Below are 24,965 nucleotides of genomic sequence, written 5' to 3' on the forward strand. Positions count from 1 at the left end.
TTGGAACAAAAGGATCAAGGCAATCAGGAGGGACCTCTGACAGTTGAGGAAGACCTACAGACTGCAAGTATTTTTACAGTTTCTAAACCCACTAATGTCACCCTAGATTCAATATGGGATCTAGTAATAACTTTGGGACAGACAAATAAAAAAATCTAGAACAGAAGTTCCAGGAACAAAAGGAGGACATAAAAATCTTGAAACAAGATAATATTATAATAAATACAAAAGTGGAATACAAGAGTTTCAAGTTCCCTCCAATCCTTCCGCAAACACCTGAAAACTTGGCTCTTTTCAAAAATCTAACACTTCCTGCTTTTTGGTTCCCTGTCCCTCTTTATCTTCCTAGCTCCTTTCCTATAACCCTTCATTGTAGCTCCTTTTCAACCTAACCCTGTAAACCGTGCCGAGCTCTACGCTTGTGGAGATGGCGCGGTATACAAACCTAAGGTTTAGTTTAGTTTAACAACTATGTTGGATACATCATTGAAAGAGTTAGTTACACCAGCTACTTTGCTGGTCACAGTAGTATTGTTGCCTGATAAGAACTGGATCCTAAAATTATTCTTTAAAAACTGACATAAGGAATTTCTGGGACAAAAAAATTCAACTTTTTCCAGAAACCCAGAGACGTAGGAAACAATTTTTGTTATTAAAACCAGGAGTGACGGCAATGGGTGCAATTTTTCTTCTACGATATCCTTGCAAATGTGTTATTATACATAAGTCTAGTAATTATATATTTTTTTGAACCTTCACAACTTGTCAGGTTTCTTAACCATGAAATGTCTTGAAGGGACAAATGTAACAACAACATAAACAAGAAATTGTTTCTGTAATCACTAACAGTTGACCTCCTTTTTTGTTAAATAGGATGTGTTTTCCTTTTTTCATTATTGAATTTCACTCATTAGAATCTTGGATTTCATCAATATAGGACTTTAAATATTGATTAAGTGAATAATTTTATTTTTTAAATCTTATTTTCCTTTAATAGTTAATGTTAATCTTATTCATTTCTGTACAAGAAGTGTATTTCTTGATAAAGTGTTAAAACATAAATAAATATAAATAAATGTAATTGTGTCTTGTAGGAATAAAATATCTTATTTTTCTAACACATGGCCTGATTTATTGCTTGTCAGGTATTGTAATTCCTAGGGGTCAGAACTGGGATCTGGGGGGAGCATAATCTGGAGATTTGCCTAATACCATTATACACATGTTCTGTTCCATGTGTATGTAAGCACCCCCTAAAGCTACTAATCTGCTTATAGGTAGACTTGAAAGAGATGGTGGTGGGCCTGGTATGTTAGGGAAGGAGTAGTTGTTTAGGCTTGTGCAATAGGCCTGGTGAAATAGATATGGTAAATCAGTAATGAATTGGCGGGCTTTCCATTCTTACCATGTGTCTCATAATTTCAACAATAAATGCTTTTATAGTGGAAAGACTGCAAGGGATTAGAGTATGGCTTGGCATTTGTAGCAGGAGATGGGAAGGGGTAAAACGTGGACATCACAGACCTGACGGATCTCGCGGATCTAAATCCGCACGTCCTTAAAAATCTCAGGTCCGTGCCGCTTGTACTTAGTTTCTGGCTCTGACAGACCTCGGTGACAATTTAGCGCTGCATAGGGAAGGAAAAGTATTAGGATCCGTCAGTGCTACAATGTCATTGAAGTCTGTCAGAGCCGCGGACCTCAGATTTTTAAATTTACCGGGGCTGCAGGAAACCAGTTTAAAGGATTCGTTTTAGAGCCGCTCCAGCACTAGTCTCTGGCTCTGACAGACCTTGGTGACATTTTAGCGCTGACAGATCCTAATACTTTTCCTTCCCTATGCAGCGCTAAATTGTCACCAAGGTCTGTCAGAGCCAGAAACTAAGTACAAGCGGCACGGACCTGAGATTTTTAAGGACGTGCGGGTTTAGATCCGCGAGATCCGTCAGGTCCGTGTTGTACCCCTTCCCGCAGGAGATTAGCATACTATTGTGCATATATCAACTTGGATTTTACGATTTTATATGGTGCAGCACAAGATACATAGACTCCTGAGGAAGGTATAGGCTGCCGAAACATGGGCCATGCTGGGTCCTTAGTATATCCACTCATCTGGATTTTGCTGCCTTATTTTATAGAGTATTTTTAATAAAGTGATTTTATTTTGGACTCCTACTCTCATCCTGGTAATTTGTGGCGTTTCCACCCTTTGCATTTTTGGTTTGATTTTTGTGGTCTGACACCCCTTTGTTTTTCTGATTGGTATTTGGCAATACACATATAGTAAGCCTGGCAAAGACAAGGGGCAGTTCCAGTTCTGACAGAACTGGTATCGAAAAAGTGAAGCTTAAGGAAGACTGTGGTAATAGTATGGATAATTAGACTGGTGATACAACAAATATAAGCATGAGCAGAAATTATTATGGTAGAAGTAGTGGCATAAACTCGCCCCCTCTTCTACAAAACCGCGTTAGCGGTTTCTAGCGCAGAGAGAGCACAGAGAGCCACGCTGAATGGCCTGTGCTGCTCCCTATGAGCGTCGGGAGCAACGCGGCTCCCCACGCTAGAAACTGCTAGCGCAGTTTCATAGAAGAGGGGGTTGGGTGAGGTTGGTATTGTGACACATATTGTAAGATTAGAATGCACTGTTGTTTTTGCATAATATATGTATGCATTTTGATATGGAGAACTAAGAAACACTGTATTAGAAGCATAACTTACCTCACTTCATTCGCTTCAAATCCAAAGGGATTACTAATGTATAACCTGAAAATGGAACAAAAATACCCCCAAATTTATCCAAACTACAGTAGTGAATATATTACATGTAGAGTACCTTAAACTGTAATTCTTCAAAGAGCCATGAAATAGAGCAGGATAGTATGCATAAATTATCCCTTCCATGTTTCAAGTTAGACAGAAAATGATGAGAGGGATAAGATGCTGCTGTCCTTTCTTCTTAGTAATTTCATGTTATATTGCTGATGGTGTTTTTGTGTTCTGTATGCTCACATTTTAACTACTGCTGACATAAAACCCAAAGAATAAGCCTTGGGCTTGATGTTCAATGAATTTATGGTTCTCTCTTTGAGAGTTTATCTTCATAAATTGGCCTCTTTGAAAATTTACTAGGCTTGAGTATATAATTTTTACTCACAGTTTCATTAAGATTGTTATTTTAGAAACTCTGGGCTCTTTTTACAAAGCCGCCCTTGTGATTTCAGCAAGGCAAATGCAGCAAATCCCATTCTTATGGGCTTCATCACATTTGCCATGCCAGAATTGCTAGGGCGGCTTTGTAAAAGAAGACTTCTATTCCTGTTTTGAATGTCTGAAAACTGGTATTTAGACATCCATATTGTATGGGTGTTCAAAAGCCAGGATACGGGCATCTGAAACTTCTGTACATCCATATGGCAAAGGGATGTGGTCTGGGCCAAAATATAGATGGTCCAACTCTGATTTCAGAAAGGGAAAAGTATTAAGGTGACAGCTTTTTTATTGGACTAACTCAATGCATTTTATGGTCAGAAAAAAGCAAATGTGGACAAAGGGGAAAGGAAATCCATGTCCACAAAGACAGACATCCGAATTTAGACCTGATTCAAGGCATGTCTAGATTACAGAAAGGTACTCGGAGGAGTTCTCCACTGGACGGGAGTAAAGGAAGTCACAAGATATTTTTCTGCCCTGGAGGGCTCAAAATAATTAAAAAAAAAAAAGGGAAATAAATTTACAAAGCACTACTGTGGGATTTGAACTTGTGTCTTCTGTTCTCAGCTGGCTGCCCTATTAAGCTGCACTCCTCTTATGAGGTGTATATATGGCCATTTTATAATATTGACCTTTTTTTGAGGCCACAAAGATGTCCAAAATCCATTTCTCATGTATATTAGAACAGGCTGTATGTCAGCAGATCCTGTTCTAAAATACTTGAGAAATGGACATCCATAGGTGATGTACTTTCTTGGACGTCCTTATTTTGAGTTCAACATCCTTTCTAAAATCACCCTGTATGCTCCTAAGTTGGGGGAGCATAAAAAGTGGGTGGCAATCAGGGTGGATTTAAGGTGGCAAAAAAAAAATTTACCACCCAGTCAGTATTCAGTGCCCAGTAACAGTTTCCGTCTGGTTAAATAGCGCTAAGCTGGCCAACACTGAACAGTCAGCATGAGAAGCCATTGAATATTAGCGCTTAGAGGGAAATTTTATAAATGACGTCTAAGTTAATTGAGAAACGCCGTTTAAAACAACAAAAAAATATTAAAGTTACAGCGCTTACCTGCAACTAAATAAAAGGCATCAGAATTGCGCCTATGTAGGTGCTTTATGGCGCTTAATGTCACTTTGAGCATGGCTAACACCAGAAGTGTCATTAGGCACCATAAAGTGCCTATGTAGGCGTGATCCATGACAAAGATAGGCACTGAAAATGTAGGCCTGGAAAACCTAGGCCTACATTTCCGGCGCCTATCTTGCCCAGAGGCGTGACTCTTTATACAGTGTCATCGCGTGATTGACATATAGGGAATCGGTGCCATATAGAGAATCCAGGCCTTCATGGCTAGCAGATATCCAACTATGTCTCGTGACCTAGCTGCTATAAGCAAAATTTAAAACACTGGCCAGCTAAGTTTAGCAACCATATCAGATCAAGAAAATAGCTGGAATATCTTAGAGCACTATAAACTTAGCCGGCCAGCACTGAATATCGACTTAGCCAGCTAAGTATACAGTGGCCAAAAATAAACAGGATGTTCAATATTGGTTACCAGAAACAGCCTGGCATTGAATATCTGGGCTCAGTGCCAACCATAGGAGTAAGCCTGGCTAATTCCTGCAGTTTGAATATCGGTTTAGCACTGATTTTCAGCATTAGATTCATATATTAGGCTCATAAATCTAGGCAAAGGAAAAGCAGACCTAAATTTACAGTGTAAGCATAGATTTTAACTCCTAAATTTAGATGAAAATAGGGCACAAATTTAGGAGCTCAGCATTTTCTCAGTATTGGACTCCTCTGCTTTTTAGACCAGACCTGACCTGAAGAAGACATTTTTGTATTTGAAAGCTTGTCAAAAAATATATTAACTTACTCCAATAAAAAAGATATCGCCATATTATCATTTATTTTGTTTTGTTTTATTTCTGTTACCCTTAAAGTGGACTAACACAGCAACAATGCTATTTTATTCAACACGCAGAAAGGACAGACTGAAACTTAGACTGGCTCTAAAATAAGTACTGCAGAAACTAGAGCCTTTTGACTGAATGACCCCTTTACTTTCAGAAATGATGTCAGGAATTTGGATTTTGGATGTCAAATTTAATTATTCGCCTCTTTCATGTCACTTTCAGTAATAATATTAGAGCGTGACAAACCTGGGGTTCACAGTATTGACCAAAACCAAATCAGCAGCCACAATTTGCCGATCGGTTTTGACTAAAACTGAAAATGTCCCTCTGGCAAAGAGTGAGTCCTTCCAGTCTTTACCCCCCCCCCCCCACTCCACCCCAGCAGAGAGTAAGTCATTCTACCTCTGCAGAGAACAGATCCTGTTGGGTCCTCCCAAAACCTCCACCACCCTCACATCACCCAAAGGCCCTCCCCTTACCTTCAAATGTCCTGGTGGCTTAGTGGCTTCTCTCAGGTAGGAATGATCCCCAGTCTAGGGTTACCAGTTTTTCCTGAAGGAAAAACCGGACCCCAGGCTTGCCCAGTTCCGCTTCGCTCCGCCTGCGTCACACCCCGTTCCGCCCCCAGACGGCATCCATGCATGTGCAGATGTGATGAAATGACATCACGCACGTGAGCGTGTGACATCACCACATTGCATCCACACATGCACAGATGCTCCTTCCTACGCTATTTTACAGGAAGCTTTTCAAAACCCGGACCAACTGCCAGGATTTTTTTAAGCCGTCCAGACCCCCAGACAGGTCCTCAAAAATGAGGACATGTCCGGGGAAATCCGGACATCTAGTAATCTTACCCCAGTCACTCTTGACACCATTGGTTTCTCAGTCAAAATGGCTGCCCAGAGCATAAATTAAAGAGTGGGGCCCTCAACTCCCCTCTCCCCCTCCTCCCTTCCCCATCCCCTGATCTCCCCAACTGCCATTACTACCACACATAAAGCAACTTTAAATGACTTCATCAAACACAAAAAAACACAGTCAGACCTTCACCAAAAACAGAACAAGGGATCACAAATAGAAATATGAAGACCAAAAATGAACTGCGACACTCAAGAAATTAACCCCTTCCTTTACAAAGCCACACTAGCATTTTTAGAACTCTTGTGAGCGTCCAAGCTGTTACTGCCACGGCGGCCAGCGCTAAAAACGCTAGCGTGGCTTTGTAAAGGAAGGGGTAAATTTGGAAAGTACTGCAACACTGGAGAAATAAAAACAGAAATTCACTTTTTTTTTGTACTCAACACGATCAGTGAGTGATGTAGCCAATGGGGTAATGAGCCCAGGATCCCCAAAATTAGCCACCTCCTTTAGTGTGGCTGGTGGAGATCCCAAAGCCCTGCCAGTTGAAAGACTACCTCGTTATTCTTCTCCGATCCGAGACAGAAATCTCCAAGCTCTGCAGCCAGCAGCAGTGTCCCTGAGCTACCACTGGCTGCAAAACTTGGACTGGATTTATTAATTTTATATACCGTATAAATACCTTAGGGCTCCTTTTACAAAGGTGCGCCAGCGGTTTTAGCGCACGCTAAAATGCCCCGCGCGCTAGCCGCTACCGCCTCCTTTTAAGCAGGCGGTAGTTTTCCGGCTAGCGCACGCTATAGCATGCGCTAATCTTGTGCGTGCGCTAAAAACGCTAGCGCACCTTCGTAAAAGGAGCCCTTAGTGTCAAAGCAATTTAGAATCAACAATTTCAAAAGAGAATATTACAAACATACAGTACCATTATAATTTAATAAAAACTTGGAGTGCTCTGGCTGCTGGACTGGAGGAAGAAGTCTTCAGCTGGCGAGGCTTGGGTATCCCTGCCAGCTCAGATATTTATATTTTTGCATTTGGACAGAGGGCAAGGGAGGAGAATGGGGAGAAAATATGGTGTCCACCCACTTTGGACTCAGGCCCCCTCCCAATCAGCAGTCTGGCTATGTTACCAAACACAATATTAAAAAGATCTGTGATGCACATATCTCAAAGCCAACACATTCCAGTTAATAATTCAAATTAAAATACTTTTTTCTAAATTTGTTGTAGAATTACTTACAAAATAGCCTTACTCACACATAAAATATTAGTAAATAAAACCCCAGCATTTTTAGAAAGATATCTAATTCCATACTCCCCTGTAAAATCTCTAAGATCATAAGAAAAATCTCTGTTAGTAATTCCCTCATTAAAAATCATTTATTCAAGGAGGGATATGATCTTTTCTGTTACAGCTTCTCAAATTTGGAACTTGCTTCCTTTCAACATAAGAGAAGAAAAATGACTTAACAAGTTCAAAGGCCTACTAAAAAGTTGGCTGTTTAAGGACACTGACCCAAGTAAAATCACATGACCTCATTCTGGAATATATCTGGACAAGGAACACTGTTAAGTAGAAATTAAGTAGGTAACGTTCCCTAACCTCTTGTCTCTTTACCTATCCTTTTTCATTTATTTTGGAATTGTATTTACTCCATTTTTTTTTAAACCCCCCCCCCCCTCAACTGCATCTTTATGTTATAATTGCTTTAATGTGTCTTGTTTGTTGGAGTTTTTTTTTCTTAATCTTTGCAAATCGCATTGGATTTGGATATTGCGATCATATCAAATATTTTAAATAAACTTGAAACTTGAACCTTTTGGGGTCTTTTTATCAAGCCGCGCTAGCGGGGTTAGCGCATCGGACATTACATCACGCGCTAACCCCTGCGGCCAAATAAAAAATTAACGCCTGCTCAATGCAAGCGTTAGCGGTTAGCGCGGCAAGCGGTTTAACGTGTTGTATTACGCGCGTTAAACCCCTACCGCAGCTTGATAAAAGGAGCCCTTCATTTTTCCATCATGTTGCTCTCAGTTTGTCTCTTCTGCTTTTCTGTGTCTTCTACTAATTCTCTTTCTTTTCTACTTTCTCCTGTCTTGTTTCATTCACTCACTACACCTGCCTCTGATACACTGATCTTTCCCTTTTAGCTCCTTCCTCTCTCTTTTTTTTTTTTTCCTTTTCTGCCTCTGTCCACTCAAATTTCACCCTCTTTCTCACCCTTCCTAATTTTACTTTTCAGCTACCTATAGTGGCGTAGCGAGGGTGAGAGGTGCTCAGGGTGGTGATGCCCCTCCCCCACTCCCCCTGTCATGCCATGCACCCCTTCCCTACACCGTCCCTCTTTTAACTTCCCCAGCGCGAGCAGCATCACCAACTCACTGCCCGTGTCGGCATCGGGTCTCCCTCTGACATCACTTCCTAGGCGCAGGACCCAGAAGAGGCATCAGTGGGAAAGCTGCTGCTGGCATGAATAGCAGGTTGGAATTGCTGCGTGCATCGGCAAAGAGATAGAGGTATGGTGGAGGCGCGAACGCAGTAGGGGAAGGAGTTGGAAGGAGCGGAGGGGCAGAGAGGAGGAGTGCTGGCACCCTCACCAAGACACCAAGCACCCAAGGCGTACCGCCCCCTCCCTCCTTACTACGCCACTGGCTATCTTATATCTCCTTCTCTCAGACTCTAGCTCTCCCATTTCCCACTCATTCCTTTCCTAGTCTCCTATTTCCTTCTTTCTTTCATCTATTCCTCAATACTATATTTCATATCTCTGCACCCCCTATCTTCCTCTTACTCAACTCCTTGCCACCCTCTCCGCCTCTCCCACATGATTTTACCATTTCCATTATCTCATAAGAATATAAGAATTGCCGCTTCTGGGTCAGACCAGTGGTCCATCGTGCCCAGAAGTCCGCTCACGCGGCAGCCCTTAGTCTAGCCTTACCTGCATACGTTCTGGTTCAGCAGGAACTTGTCTAACTTTGTCTTGAATCCCTGGAGGGTGTTTTCCCCTATAACAGCCTCCGGAAGAGCGTTCCACTTTTCTACAACTCCCCTCCCTCTACTCTATAGCTCAGCATCTCTTCTCCCTCTCCCCCTTCCTCATGGCCTGACATCTCCTTGTCTCTTTTCCTCCATCATCTTCCTGTCCCATCTTGCTTCCCTCCTGCCCCCTCACCAGAGTCCATCATCTCACCCCTCTCCCTGGGTCCAACATTGCTCCCTCTCTCTTTCCTGCTGTTCTTCCCTCCTTCTACCCCATGATCCAGCATCCCACCTTCCCTCCCACCCCAAGTCCAGCATTTCTCTTTCATTCTCTGTTCCCTTCCTCCTATTGTCCAGCCTTTCTCCCTTTTCTCCCTGGGTTCAATATCTCTCTTTCTTTCTGTCCTCCCATCCAGCATCTGTCCCTTTCACTTCCTTCTATCCATTCCATTGTCCACCATCTCTCTCTCTTTTTTCTTTCTCTCTCTCTCTCTGTTTCTGGGCTCTTCATTTCTTCCTGGCACAGCAGCTATTCTGAAACACTGCCTCTGGCTGCCCAAAGCTTTCCCTCTGTTGTATTCCAGCCCCTCTGATGCAACTTCCAGTTTCTTCCTTGGAGGACTAAGATCGAAAGTCCATCTAGTATCCTGTTTCCAACAGAGGCCAACCCAGGTCTCAAGTAGTGCAGCAGAAGAAAAGCTTCAGGACAGCTACAGACAGCATGTCAAAATAGCTGCTGTGCCAGTGCCCCCCTGTGAAAGGAAATGCTTTTCCAAGTACACCAGGAATGTGAGAGGGAGGTATTGAACCGTGGTGGGTAGAAGGGGAAGAGAATCTGGACCATGCCCCCCCTCCCCCCCAGAGCTGTGAGGCCCAGAGCAGTTGCTCTATTTGCCCCCTTCCCCCCAACACCATCTCTGGCTCCAAAGACCAGCTCCGAGCTGAGGTGAATGATTTCCTAAATTCATCTTGATAAGTAAACCAACACTAAATCCATTTCTGTACCTGTCTTCATTAATGAGCTTGGGTGCTGCCTTAATTTGACTCACAAGCAGTAGAAGGAATCCACAGACTGATCCTCTCATGGTGAAACACCCAACTGAGCCTGTTCAGAGATAACAAACAGTTATTAAAGAAATCTGGAAATGTCATGTATAAATTAATTTTGGTGAATTTATAGCCAGTGTTGTATAAGATGAGCGGGGCGCTGAAAAGTTCTCAGCCCAACCAAAAAGAGAATGACATGGATATGGTTCAATCAATGATCTGAAAGAAACAATGTCAAAACGTAGAATTCTGTTTCTTTTCAGCTACAGTAGCAAAACAACGCTCAGAATTTAGGAAGTTGGTTGGTTGGGCTGAGAACTTTGCAGTACCCCCTCGTAGTGACTAAGTAAACGTTGTCTTATGTTTACTTGTAAACAAGTACAGTAAACATTTGTTACTTTTACATTTACCAAAGTAATAATTTCACTAATTCTACTACTTTTACATAGTTACATCTGATGCTTGCGGTTAAAGTATAAAAAATAAATAAAAGGAGAAGCAAGACATAAATGACGATTCCTTAGTAAATCAAATGAAGCAGCAAAAACTGGAACAGGATTTTGTTAATGAAAACCTCATCCTACTTGTACAAACAATAGTGGATCATAAGAACATAAGAATTGCCATACTGAAGGAGTCTGGGACTGGTTTTCCTGAGTCTTGAACTAAGTTTTCTCCTTAATAAAATGCTGAATTATGTTTAATTGCAGACCTGACTTATCTCATGTTCTAGCCTGCCTGCACTGGGTGTTGTAGCTTGGGCATTTTAGCTTCTTATAGTTATCTCAGCATACACAGTATTGTATTCTGCCCTCCTGGACATGTAACAGAAAGACTGCAGGGCTTAGATAAGTGACCTACTAGTGTGAGCTTAGGACCAATGATTGTTAAGAAAAGTAACACATGAGAAGTTTTTTCTAACATTCAGTTGTTTAGCCAGAAAATGTATAAATATCACTGTAACTTCCTGTTTTCAGGACTTCTGAAGCTGCCAGCTTGGGGGCTCAGGAGTCCGCATATGCTGAATAAAACATCTGTGCTTTCTTCAAGTCTCTATGTTTTGTGGCTGACCAAAGTAACCTTTCAATACTAGGACAGACCGAAGGTCCATCAAGCCCAGTATCCTGTTTCCAACAGTGGCCACCCTACTAAATCCCAAGTAGTAAACAGATTTTATGCTGCTTATCCTAGGAATAAACAGTGGATTTCCCCAAGCCATCTCAATAATGGTCTATGAACTTCTCTTTTACAAAATGATCTAAACCTTTTTTAAACCACACTAAGCTAACTGATTTCACCACATTCTTTGGCAACGAATTACGGAGTTTAATTACACGTTATGTGAAGAAATATTTTTTCCAGTTTGTTTTAAATCTACTACTTAGTAGCTTCATTGAATGTCCTCTAGTTCTAGTATGTTTGGAAGGAGTGAACAAGCAAAACACATCTACCCTTTCCACTCCACTCGTTATTTTAGAGAATACAAGCTATGAGAACAGTGCAGTTGCCTGTGTTTGTTGAACTGGTTACTGGTCTCCAGTCAAACAGAACAGTGATGAGTGGGGTCCCTTTGAAGCAAAGATGAAGCTTTGCATTTCTTGGTGAACAGACATATGTCTCTACCACAATTGACTGCTAGTCATTATATGGAAATTTGTACATTGGGGTGACTGTCCATTGAATTGCTAGAGTCTTTATAGATGAAGTCTCCTTGTCAGACTTAAGAGTATTAAAAGTTTTGCATATAGTTGATATTCTTGCATCAGTTCTTGAAGATATTAGTATGCAATTTGCTATCAGATAAAAAACAGAACAGACACTGATTCCAGGGCAAGTTGAAAAAACTCTGACTCTTTCAAAAGAGCCAATAGTAGTTCTCTGCTCTTGGCAGTGGAAGGAGTCCACACAGTGTGCATGTTAGCTTCAATCTTGCTATGACATCAGAGGCCTGCCTGCTGAATCTCTGCATTTAGATTCAGCGAACACAGAGATAGATTTAGGGAACACATGAATCCCCCCCTTCTCAATGCAATAAACATGGGAATACCCCTCTTTACACATTTATTTTAGTTTTGCTTAAGTATTTTGAACAATAGTGTTTATAACAGTGTTCTTCAACTGCTGGTCCACGGACTGATGCCGGTCCGCATAAATTTCCTGCCGGTCCACAGGGTCGGCATGTGCATCAGGACCAAGACAGTGTTCTTCAGCCACCGGTCCGCGGTGCGATCGATGCGGCATTATCTTCGGGCTGGCTCCCTCTTCCTCATTGCCGCATTGCACAAAACCATGGGCAGCAGCTCCTACGCGTGGTCCGCGCCTGAACCAGAAGCGTGGTTTTGTGCACTGCATCAGTGAGGAGGGAGCCGGCTCGAAGATAACACCGGGGCGGCATAAAACAGCCAGGCGGGAGCAGGCCAGAAGGTAAGGTACAGCATGGAGGGAGGGAGACAACAAAGGTAGGGGGAATTATTTTAGTTTTGAATTTAGTGATTGAATTGTGTCAATTTTGAGAATTTACATCTGAGGTGTCTGTATTTTGCACTGTTGAGGAAGAAATGCATTTGTTTCTTTCCTCTGGGGTTGTACTGCTTGCGGAATCTTGCATCTTAGGATTTGTTTGTATATATTAGTACTTTTAGTTTTTGGTCCCGTATTTGAATGGGGTTATCTGTTTTCCAGTAGGAATGAATGCTGAGAAGCATACAGTGTGCTTTGTGTAGTTTAATTTTGTGGTTAACCATTATGTGTTGTTAAAAAGATTATATTGTGTGTGGTGTTACAATTAGTACTATTATGGGGGCGGGTCTGGGGTGGAGATTGGGTGGAGATGGGCGGGGTCTGGCCCACAACTTAGCCCAGTGTTCTTCAATCGCCGGTCTGCGGACCAGTGCCGGTCCACAAAATAATTATTTTATTTCCGCCAGTCCATAGGTATCAAAAGGTTGAAGAACACTGGTTTATAACAAGCTCCTACTCAGTATGGTTACCCAATGGAGCATTATCCCTTTATCTCTCCTTTAATAGGTTCTTTTCATATCTATTTTCACCTGCCTCTAATCAGAGACTCCTCATTTTTCCTAGGCTTCCCTATCCACCGTTCGTCATGGATCTATTGTGCACAACCTCTTTCCTTAGTCATTCAGTCTCAAATTCTATATATAGCACCTAAAAAATTGCCCTTCACCACCTTGTTCCGCCTCCAGCCCTGCCTCATTCCACCTCGTCCCTCCCTGTTCCTTCCCCCTTATCTTCTCTGATGAATTCCAGCCGCATCTGGAGTATGTGTGGATGTGTGTGATGTCATCTGAGCATGCTTGGAGGCCCTCCAAATGTGGCCAGAGCACCTCAAGGCTTTCTAAAACCCAGACAAACTGTCAGGTTTTGGAATGTCCATCCAGGAACCCGGACATGTCCGGGTTTTCCTGGATGTCTGGTAACCTCAGCTTAGCGTGAATCTATAAAAGGCAAGCACCGTATATAGAACTGCGCTTAGTGGTTGTATGCATCACTAACATTTAAGCGCAGCTTTGTAGGCAGATGAAAACCAGGTCTAAATATCTGTGCTTAAGTTGTGCATAGATTGGGCGTATTCTATAACAGTGCTGCTAACTTTTAGGAGTGCCCATGATCCACCAGTGCTCCTCCCCTGGCCACACCCTCTTTTGAGATTCACACACTAGAAGTGATATGCATCACTTTATAGAATGCACTTAGGGCTAGATTCACAAAGCAAACCGATTGTGTACAGATCGGTTTGTGACCTCTTTAAGAGCAAATTTCCCTCCGGCCCAATTCACTTACCTCTCTGCTGACTATCCTCCGATCTGCGCATGCAAATGAGGGCAACGGCATGCAAAGTAGGCAGGGACGCGATTCACAAACCAAAACCCTGCAACACCGTCTGGGCTGGCCGATCACAAATAAGCGACTGCTGAGGACCAGTCCTCAAGCTCTTTCCGACTGCTCTGCTCTCTGCCGTCTTGCTCTCTGCCCTGTCTGCCCCAAACTGTCCTGCAGCCCCAAACTCTCCCTGTAGCCCCAAACTCTCCTGCTGCCCTGAACTCTTCCGCAGCCCTGGATCGCCTGCATCCCTGGAGCTGCCTGCCTGAACACCTGCCTGCCTTGAACGCCTGCCTGCCCCAATCACCTACCTGCCCTGACTCTCCTACCCTTCCCCGCAGTGCATGCCTGTAGTTTTAACCCGCGGGCCCTAAGCGGGTTAAAACCATGGGCTCCAAAAGTTTGTTGTTTTTTTAAAATCTCTGCCAGGCCCAAAGTTCCAGCGCATGCACAGACCATCTACAGATGGTCTGTGTATGTACTAGGATCACTATCGAGCGATCCGGGCAGTCAGATGGGGGTGTTCCTGTGAGGGCATATTGGGGCGTACCTCTGGGCAGGCATATTGGGGCTTCGAGAATTCATCGGATGGGCCCGGATCTAACCCTTAAAAAGTTGTGTACGCAACTTCTAATTAGTGCCAATTAGAATCAAAGAGGTGTCAATTGCCAATTATTAGCACTCATTGGCTCGTTAAATAATTAAGAGGCACACACAAATTGACAATGCACACATATCTTAGGGCACCATATGCAGACTTTGGGCTTCATAGTATAAAATTTCAGCAGAGATTCTGCCCTGAAGCCTTGTTCTGGTCTCCTTCCAATCTACTGTTATCAGTGCATGTCCTCTCTCTTTATCCCTTTCCCAAAGTCTCTAACCAAGGAGCTTCACCATTAGCAAGTGGTCTACGGTACAAAGGCCCTATGGCAGCACTGTTTGCTGCCATGCAAAGGAGACCAGCTTCAATTCTCAGCTCCTATCTTCAATTCCTTCAGTAGGTTGTGTACATGGATGTCACAGAATCCACACCAAGGACAGAATTCTATAAATGAAAAAAATGTGCTAAGGGCTATTCTGTAAATGGTGACCAATGCTGGGTCAAACACCAAAAGTCCAACAGAACAAAAAACCCCGCAGGTTCAAAATCGCACAAAAAACAGTGGGACCGGACAATGAACACTCCACAAAGAATCACTGGTGTAAAAAGGTCTTGTTTATTCCAATAAAGGACATACACAAACTGTGGGCCCAACACAGCACTGTGTTTCGGTGAACAAAAACGCCTGCATCAGGGGTCAGTGTAGTGTTGTAATCCACAGGTAACAAGTCCTTTGTTAATACTAGGCTGGGTCAATCAAACACACAACAAAAAGGCCGAGCGCTGAATAACTGTTGAAGCAGTTCATAAAAGTTTGTGTATGTCCTTTATTGGACTAAACAAGACCGTTTTACATCAGTGATCCTTTGTGGCGTGTTCATTGTCTGCTCCCACTGTTTTTTTTGTGCGAGACCAAAGTTGGGTACCATTTATAGAAAAGCACTTGGTGCCGGGAATCATGTCTAACTTTGGCCCCCTTTAATCCAGTTGCGATAGAGCTTTTTTGTGCTACCGGCGAGGTAAATGCTCCAACGCTCATTCAATTCCTGTGGGCATCGGAGCATTTACCTCGCCAGCCCACGCTAAAAGGCTCTACTGCAGCTTGATAAAAGGGGGGCCCTCAGGAGCTACATTTATACCAATTAAGCCCTGGTATAAATCTTCGTGCCTAAAATAGGCACAGTTCCCCCTTATTCTATAACAATGAGCATAATTATGGGAACGTCCTCAATCTGCCCATGACCCTCCCATGTGCAGATTCAGCGGATTGGGAGCATGAAAATATGCGCATGCAGCTTTTAATTCATTCCAATTACCAACAACAATTGCTTGGCAGAGCCCAACGCTCAATGCTAATCAATGCTTATTCAATTAAATTGCACAAGCAAATTTGTGCATGCAATTTTTAGCACCCTCTATAAAATTTGGGGGCAAATGTCCAAAAGGAAGCTATACTGTAAACAATATTCTTCAAAAAACACTTTCAATAAGTATTACCTATATTTCCATATCATTTCTTAAAATTTCTTTAATAAACAGATAAGAATATAAGAATTGCTGCTGTTGGGTCAGACCAGTGGTCCATCATGCCAAGCAGTCCGCTCACGCGGCAGCCCTCTGGTCAAAGACCAGCACCCTAACTGAGACTAGTCCTACCTGCGTATGTTCTGGTTCAGCAGGAACTTGTCTAACTTTGTCTTGAATCCCTGGAGGGTGTTTTTCCCTATGACAGACTCCGGAAGAGCGTACCAGTTTTCTACCACTCTCTGGGTGATGAAGAACTTCCTTATGTTCGTACGGAATCTATCCCCTTTCAACTTTAGAGAGTGCCCTCTCGTTCTTCCTACCTTGGAGAGGGTGAACAACCTGTCCTTATCTACTAAGTCTATTCCGTTCAGAACCTTGAATGTTTCGATCATGTCCTCTCACTGCAGGAGGATATGGTTACAGCGGTTAGCATATCTGGGTATAAGAATTTTTGGACAAATTCCTGGAGGAAAAGTCTATAGTCTGCTATTCAGTTAAACATCTAGCAAGGTATCCGGCTTCCAACAGTGGCCAAGCCAGGTCACAAGTACCTGACAGAAACCTAAATGCTACTGAGTTTCTGGGTAAATAATTATAATTCTGGGGTAATGATATAAAAGGTAGCCATATTTTCCTTTCAGAAAATCCAGACCCCTAGCCATGCCCCCAGGCCCACCTAGTTCTGCCCATCCATGCCCTAATCACACCCCCAAGCCCGCTCTACCCCGCCCCTGCTGCCTGCTCTTGTCGGGCAGGGAGAAAGTCTGCGCATGCGCGGACGCTAAGTGATGACATCACGCGCATGTGCCTTCCTCCCTGCCCGACACAGCTTTTCAAAACTCAGACAAAGTGACGGGTTTTGAAAAGCCGTCCGGACCCCCGGACATAACCCTAATGATATATGAGGCTAGAACCCAATATACAGAGACTTCCTCTTTAGCCTTCCAAAATTATAATCATTTACCTAGAAATTCTTCATATACATCAGTAAATATGGGGCTCATTTTCAAAAGAAAAAAAACGTCCAAGAAATGACATCTGGGTTTCCCAAACCATCCAAACTTGGACTTAGATGTCCTATAGAAAATGCCCTTCCACATCACTTAAAAAAATCAATTTTTACGAGTGCAAGGAAACTGTATCATATCAGCACTTATTTGTATGGTTTAAACTTTTTTTTAATTGATTTTTATACAACATATAAGAAGTGCAACACTTGAACATATTCAACAATCAATAAACAACACTTATATACTTGCTTAACCATGACCCAATTTACCCACTCCTTCCTCCCTCCTCCCTCTCGTCCTGGATGTGTGTGGAAAGCAATAAAAATAAATTGAATCTGGTAGGTAACTAACTAATCCTTAAGATATTTGACAAATTAGTCCAGTGGACCTCAAATTTCTTGGTCTCTCCTGTTTCCTCTGCTAACATTCTTTTATACTTGATCATGTCAGCTACTTATATTATATTTCAGAACCAACCAACACAATCAGAATTCGAGCCAGTGACAACTCTTATTACCCACCCTGAGCTTTCTGAGAGGACAGGCTATAAATTTAAATAAATAAATAAACTCTGCATCAGGATTTCAACAAGCACTCATCAATTCCATTTACACCCCTATGCTCTCTTGTGGGGAATTCAAGGATGCCACAGAGGCAATGTTCACTGCTGCAAGAGCTAAACAAGTCATGATCATTGTGCAATGGTGACAGCAACCAGCTGGATTTATGGCGCATGATTACATGATTTCGGAAGGCATTCTGCTGGTAGGTTCTCCGCAACTAGCTTGTAAGTTTCATGGCTCCACATCATTCTCTTCTTGCTTAGGCTGAGAACTTTTCAGCCGTCACTCGTAAGCTTCAAATTAGAGAATGACACGGTGACAAAATTCATCACCGTTCCCGTCCCCGCGGATAACTGCGGGAAATAATCTCATGTCATTTTTTAGTGTTTATTTCAACCTCAGTCCTTCTACACCAGCATTCTTCAAAGCAAAGCTTGAGGGTCAGTGGTTGTGGCCATTCATACTCTGATTCTTCCTTCTCTCCTTAAAGAATAACATGAAGATAGTTTCCCGCGGTTATCCGCGGGGACGGGAACGGTGATGAGTTTTGTCACTATGTCATTCTCTACTTGAAATCTTTTGGTGGCCCTCAGAGCTTTCACACTGTGGCTCCAAACAAGATCAATGGTCTTTATTGACTACACTCCTCTCAAAAATTCAATTTTCCAAAGGCAATTGCCTCTGGAAATGGAGTAATTTGGTTAAATCCTTCTATAAATTATATAGAGACTCACGTTTTCCACCACCCATTGAACTAATTAAGAAATGGTCTCAAGAGCTCCATATAGATCCTTCCACAGTTGACTGGAGCAGATTCTAGTCCAAAGTTAATAGACCCTTGCTGTCAGCCAGCATGTCCCAATCGTTATTATTTCTCATGTGGCGTGCCATATGGACTCCTTATAAGATGAAAAAGGCTAAGCTAGCACCCAATGATCTTTGCTGGCATTGTTTGAACTCACAAGGTACCCTATCCCATATGCTTTTTACCTGCCCATACATTCAACCTTTCTGGGAACAAATATGGTCTACAATCTGCTCCATTTCCACATGTACAGCTGATTTGTCTTTTGACATTATTATTATGCGTTCATTACATCCTTGTTTTCTATATTGTTCATGTGATCTTAAATTGATAGATATCATGATTGCTGTAGGAATCCAGCAGGTACTGCAATTTTGGAAAACTGCTTCTTTACTTAATCACACCTTTTGGTGGCATTCCATATGTTTGTTTAAGAGATATGCTAATGAGAAACAGCATCTGTCTCAATCAAGATCTACCAGTAAAATATGGCAATCCATTGACGTCGATCTTCAAAACCTATAACATTTCACCATTCTAACTGTATTGCTACAGTGGATATATCTAATTATTGTTCATACATGTAAACTTTCATGAACCATACTTGTTTTCTACTGTTTTTACCTGTTATAATTAATAAACAGATTGAACTAGGAAAATGGTTGGCAACCACTGCCTTATACTGAAAAAAGTAACAGAACTTCCATTGTCTTTCTTGTTTGTAGATATAAGAGGAATGGTTCATCTGCCATTCAAGTGCGCACCAAAGTTTGCCTCTCTGCACAGAAGGCCACTTGCAAGAAGGATTTATTTATTTCATTTATAAGATTTATACCACTTTTATTATAAAATCATTCACAGTGGTCTACATCAATAACAGAAATAATCATGGAGGAAAAACAAGAGTAGATGAGAGATCAAACAAGTACCGAAAAAATGTCTTCCACCCTTTTCAGGCTGGCAAGATGAGGAGGAAGGCCCCTCCACCTCCCCCCTCCTCCCCCCACCAGCGCAACCTGAATCAGCTGGGCTGCATCGGCAGGCTGGTAAAGCACTGACACCCAGGCAGGAAAAGAAAAGCCCTTTAAAGGGCCGACGCTCGACATTTGGACTCCTCTTCAGGCTGGCAAGGTGAGGAGAAAGGCCCCTCCACTGCATCCCTCCTCCCCCGCCTACCTCTTCACCTAATTCCCTTAGCTAGTATTCATACGGTATAGCACCTAGACTCCAGCACCATCCACACATCATCAGCAACCATACAGTCTGTAACTCCCAAACCAATGCATTCCACATATATGTTGAGTTAGACTCTATGCATGCTTCACGATGATCTAACTATAAGTGAAACTAACACATATCTGGAATTGTGAATGCAAGATGAATTATCCATATGTTATAAATCCTCCTGTGCTAATTTAGTATGAACAACTACCGTATTTTTTGGACCATAAGACACATTTTTTCCATGTCTTATGGACTGAATACACCGTGCACCCCCTCCCCCCGGTACCTTTTTTAAGTGGCGGTGGTCCAGCGCGGTCTCCTGATGGACGGCTGCCTCTGAAGAGTGATGCACAATGCTTTGTGACTGTCTGCAGTCAGTTACTTACTGCAGTCAATCACAGAGCAGCGCGGGACCAGGCAGGAAGCGCAAAGGTCGCGCTCCTGTGTTGTGCGTCGCTCTGCTGAGAAAGGCAGCCGCCCATCAGGAGACGGCGCTGAACCACCGCTACTTAAAAAAGGTACCGGGGAGGAGGGGGGGCTTTGGGCTACAGGCTGCTTCTTCGGGCTGTTTCGGGCTTTGAGCTGCAGGCTGCTTCAGGCTGCGGGCTTCCCAGCACCAGACCACTAGACGCACCTATGTGTAGAGGAGGAAAAACCAAGAAGAAAAAAAATTCTGAACCAAAATATTTTTTTCTTGTTTTTTCCTCCTCTACAGGTAGGTGTGTTTTATGGTCCGAAAAATACGGTATATTAGACGAATATCATTGCAGATCTATTACTACCTTAGATGTCTATATCTTGTTTGTTTAATTACTATGTATGTTACATCATAACCTGTTCTGAGCTCTCTGGGGAGGACAGGATCCAAAACTAACTAAATAAATAAAAGGGAAGAAGACAATCTCGGTTCCAAAGACAGTTTATTCCAATATAAAGGACTTGCACAACTAAATGCCTTTTGCCTCCAAACTTTCTTATGGATAGTAGCGACCGCCAATAAACTGAATTGAGTAGATCTTCAAATATAATGGCTTCTGCAAATAATACATTTAAATACAACAGCAAATAACTTAAATAAATTGTTCTCTTAAACTTTCCTGGTTTGCGGTTTGATTGTTGCAGTTGTCCGGGTCTTGTTCTTAATTAGAAGCCAATGAAAATGATGTCACAATGGGCATGCAATCTCCCAATGGCTGCGTTCTGAAATAAATGAAGCCCTGTGAAGGTGCTTAACAGTCGACCCTTATGCAGGTAAGCAAGGTTGAAGAGAAGAACTTAGCACAGCCCTCTGCAAAGTGTCTAGAGAAGTTACCACCATGTGGTCAGCATAAAAGGACGGTTACATTGCACCATTTAAGTATTTTCTATCTCAGTATAACTGCTGTTTGTCATGCTGCACCCTACTGGTGTGACACAAACACACACAAAAAATTTGGTTCCAGCTCATTTAAAACAAATCTTTCTCAATTTGGGGGGAATTTTTTTTTAAATGTTTGATCTGTTCTAGAGAATGACACGGTGACAAAATTCATCACCGTCCCCGCCCCTGCAGATAACCGTGGGAAATAATCCCATGTCATTTTCTAGTTTCTATTTCAGCCTCAGTCCTTCTACACCAGCATTCTTCAAAGCAAAGCTTGCGGGTCAGTGGTTGTGGCCATTCATACTCCGATTCTTCCCTCTCTCCTTAAAGAATGACATGAAGATGGTTTCCCACGGTTATCCGCGGGGACGGGAACGGTGATGAATTTTATCTCCGTGTCATTCTCCAATCTGTTCATTTTTCTAGACCTGCGTTGTTTGCACATTAAATCTTTAAAATGCACACAATTGATTGTACATGTGCTAATTTTGTAGATCTACAGTATGCTATGTACACTCTAAATTTTTAAGCACTGAAACAAATTAAATACAGGTTCACAACTGCACCTCCTACTCCCCCCTAATAAGGGCAGATGAGCTATAAACTGTCACAGGATTCTTAATGAGCGCAGTTTATTATCAAATGTAAATGGCAGCATTGTCCTGTCTCTCTGTGACATCAGACAGCTCCATTAGGTATACTGCTGCAGTCTCTACTCCAGTCTGCCAGTAACTGCAAAACCAGTTTCATTAAAGCTGTTTACTCATTCTCATATATGTGAGAAAAGACTTTACTAATTCAAGCTCTAAAAGATTTTTTAGGGATATTTTTTTTATTTGTTTGTCTTTAGATATCTGAACCAGATGCCTAATTGTAGCAGGATTACTTTCTTTAGGGGAAATCTGAACTTTTCATTTCAGTGATCAGACAGACAACTCATCCAGCAAACATACATATGATTGCCTGCATATGCTCATCTACACTCAGACGTATATTCAGAAAAAAATCTAGGCATCGTGCATTTCTGTCTATATAGCACAGTAGGATGATAGAGGTCTATAAAATGATGAGTGTAGTGGAAAGGGTAGACGTGTCCACTCTTTCCAAAAATACTAGGACTAGGGGACATGCGATGAAGCTACTAAGTAGTAGATTTAAAACCAAACAGAGAAAATATTTCCTCACACAATGTGTAATTCAATTCTGGAATTCATTGCCGGAGATTGTGATGAAATCAGTTAGCTTGGCGGGGTTTAAAAAAGGCTTGGATATTTTCCCTAAAAGAGAAGTGCATAGGCCATTATTGAGATGGCTTGGGGAAATCCACTGCTTATTCCTAGGATAAGCAGCATAAAATCTGTTTTTGCTACTTGAGATCTAGCTAGGTACTTGGGACCTGGGTTGGCCACTGGTGGAAACAGGATACTGGGCTTGATGGACCTTCAGTCTGTTCCAGTATGGCAATTCTTATGTTCTTATAGCGGTATAATATCTCACACGCATAAGTAATAACATGGTTAATTATAAATGTACCCTGATGTCTTTTGTCACGAGGTTGCTACAGAATAATGTTGCTTAAAACGGCCTGTCTGTTTTATGTACAATTGCTATTTCGGTGCGCTATGACACAACGCAAAATACCAGTTGTTAAGCATGCTATATGCAGTCCCTTAAGTACCTGCTCCTGTCATTCCTTCACATTTCTGGAAAGAGTTTTTTGCCATCAGACCCAATCAGAATGAGCTGGCACATATTAATCAACAATTCTCTCAGGATAGCATTAGGTAAGATTACCTTTTCCTCGGTGCACTGCAGAGGTTTGAAGAGTGGAAAATCGGTCTGTCTGTCTATCTATCAGCTGTGGGTTCACGGATGCAGGAGGGAAAAGCAGCCGGACTGAACGCTGCAGATCAAACTCAGATCCTGTATATAGCCAGGCCGGAAGCTTCCTGAAGTAATTTATCGAAATCCTGTTCCCTCAGCCGGACTTCCAAACGTGTCACCTTTCCCACTGCAAGCTCTGATCCGTCCTCTTTCGCCCTCGTCCGCCTGCAGTACTGTACATCCTAGCTCCCTTCACCTCCTCGCTTGGCTCCTCCCCTTTATCCCTCGCTGGCCGCCTCCCTCGCCTGGCTGCAGTTCGCAGGAGCAGCGCGGTGTGGCTGCGCAGAATCATCCCTCCCTTCGCCCTAGTCAACTACCGCATCCACGTGGCTCACTTGACACGTCTCACGCAGGCTGTCAAGGAGTGGGAAGCCTCTTGGCTAGGGCTTTTGCTTTTTTCCTTAGAGATTAAAAAAAGAAACAAAACAAAACAACCAAAACCCACAACTATTAATTACCATAAGATTTTGTCCATCTATTAGCAAAGTAATGTATCTGGGGCCGTTTCAATATGGCTCCCTCCCTCCACATTTCTTGCTTGCTAAAGATAAAAGTGAGGAATTACAGTGCGCAGGAAAGAAGTAGTAAAGTCAATTCTGTGTTCTGATAATTTTCCAAACGTGCTGTTTGCATTGGTGTCAACTCTGAGTGCTAGAGCATCCCTAATATTGAACAAATATGCCTTCACTTTGTCCAAAGAGGGGAAGCATCCACAGTCATTCAGAAAATATGTATACTTCATCTTACTGTATTTTATGTTTGATTTTTGGAATCTGCTGTGAACAAATAACTTAGGAATGGTGGAATATGAGAATAATGCAAGAATACATTTTTATTTTTTATTTTTTTTAATTAGGATTTTATATACCGCCTATCAAGGTTATCTAAGCGGTTTTACAATCAGGTACTCAAGCATTTTCCCTCTCTGTCCCGGTGGGCTCACAATCTATCTAACGTACCTGGAGCTATGGAGGATTAAGTGACTTGCCCAGGGTCACAAGGAGCAGCATGGGTTTGAACCCACAACCCCAGGGTGCTGAGGCTGTAGATCCAACCACTGCGCCACACACTCCCCTCATCAATAATTCTGGTTGGAGGAGAGTGTGGTGTAGTGGTTAAAGCTACAGCCTCAGCACCCTGTGACCTTGGGAAAGTCACTTAATCCTCCACTACTTCAGGTACATTAGATAGGTTGTGAGCCCACTGGGACAGACAGGGAGAATGCTTGAAGTACCTGTATGTAAACCAATTTGAATGTGGTTTTAAAACTACAAAAAGGTGGTATACAAGTCCTAGTCCCTTTCCCCTTTATAGTATGTTTCTGGCCTGGTGGTGGGATATGGGAGCTGGCTTTTCTGTTTCTCTAGTCGGGAGGAACACCCAAATATTTTCATGTGTTTTTTTTCCCCATTGGCAAATGAATATTATGAGTGCACATTATTTATTTATTGGGATTTAAGTGCAAACAATTTTTATACTGAACAACAAAAGAGAATACACTCAACCAACAAACAGCATTGGATACTGTTACTCCCTTAGGATTGAATGGGGAGATAGAGTGGATGTCTTTGATTGGGTAGAGGTTTGTCCAATCAGGCCCTGGGGGAGGTACTCGTTTATGAATGCAAGTTGATAGTGTATATATATGCCAAGGTTAGCCGGCGCGGCCATCTTACTCCTAACAACTTTATGAGTCGGGTGACAAGCGCGTTCTCGGTAAGCTGATATTTCTAAGTGTATATATTAATTAGAAATCGAGAGGGACAGCTGCACACTATTGTATGGTAACTGTTCTTTCTTATGATATTTTAGGGAGACCCTTGATACAGCGCCGGTAGGCGCGAAACATGTCGGGTTAAGACTCCCAGATGTTGGCTGACAAGCTAAGTATTTAGAGTATTTTACAATTGAGATAACACGTTTCAAAAATTGAAAAAATGCATAGAATATCACACACAAAAAATATGAGCAGCCAGTGATGATACACCACTTAAATCTCCACGCAGTTATAAGCTAATACGGCGGTGGAGTGGTGGGGCTGAGGCATACTCATGAACGACAAGTAAAACTGATAATACTAGTCCAATCTTTAATTTGCTTATACTAGTATTTGAGGAC

General features: G+C 42.4%; 1 protein-coding gene across 1 annotated transcript in view; it reads right to left on the bottom strand.

The window, feature by feature from the left end:
- CGREF1 (cell growth regulator with EF-hand domain 1) overlaps positions 1–23,073 on the bottom strand; it is a 52,682-nt gene extending 29,609 nt beyond the window's left edge. Inside the window, exons 1-3 of the mRNA XM_033935697.1 lie at positions 22,758–23,073; positions 9,986–10,085; positions 2,722–2,766 (exon numbers count right to left, since the gene is read on the bottom strand). Coding sequence (XP_033791588.1) covers positions 2,722–2,766; positions 9,986–10,065 — 125 coding nt within the window. The 5' untranslated portion in view covers positions 10,066–10,085; positions 22,758–23,073. The remainder of the gene's footprint in view (positions 1–2,721; positions 2,767–9,985; positions 10,086–22,757) is intronic.
- Between the last annotated feature and the right edge of the window lie 1,892 nt (positions 23,074–24,965).

The sequence above is a fragment of the Geotrypetes seraphini genome, chromosome 3 (assembly GCF_902459505.1).
Source record: "Geotrypetes seraphini chromosome 3, aGeoSer1.1, whole genome shotgun sequence".
Taxonomy (NCBI): Eukaryota; Metazoa; Chordata; class Amphibia; order Gymnophiona; family Dermophiidae; genus Geotrypetes; species Geotrypetes seraphini.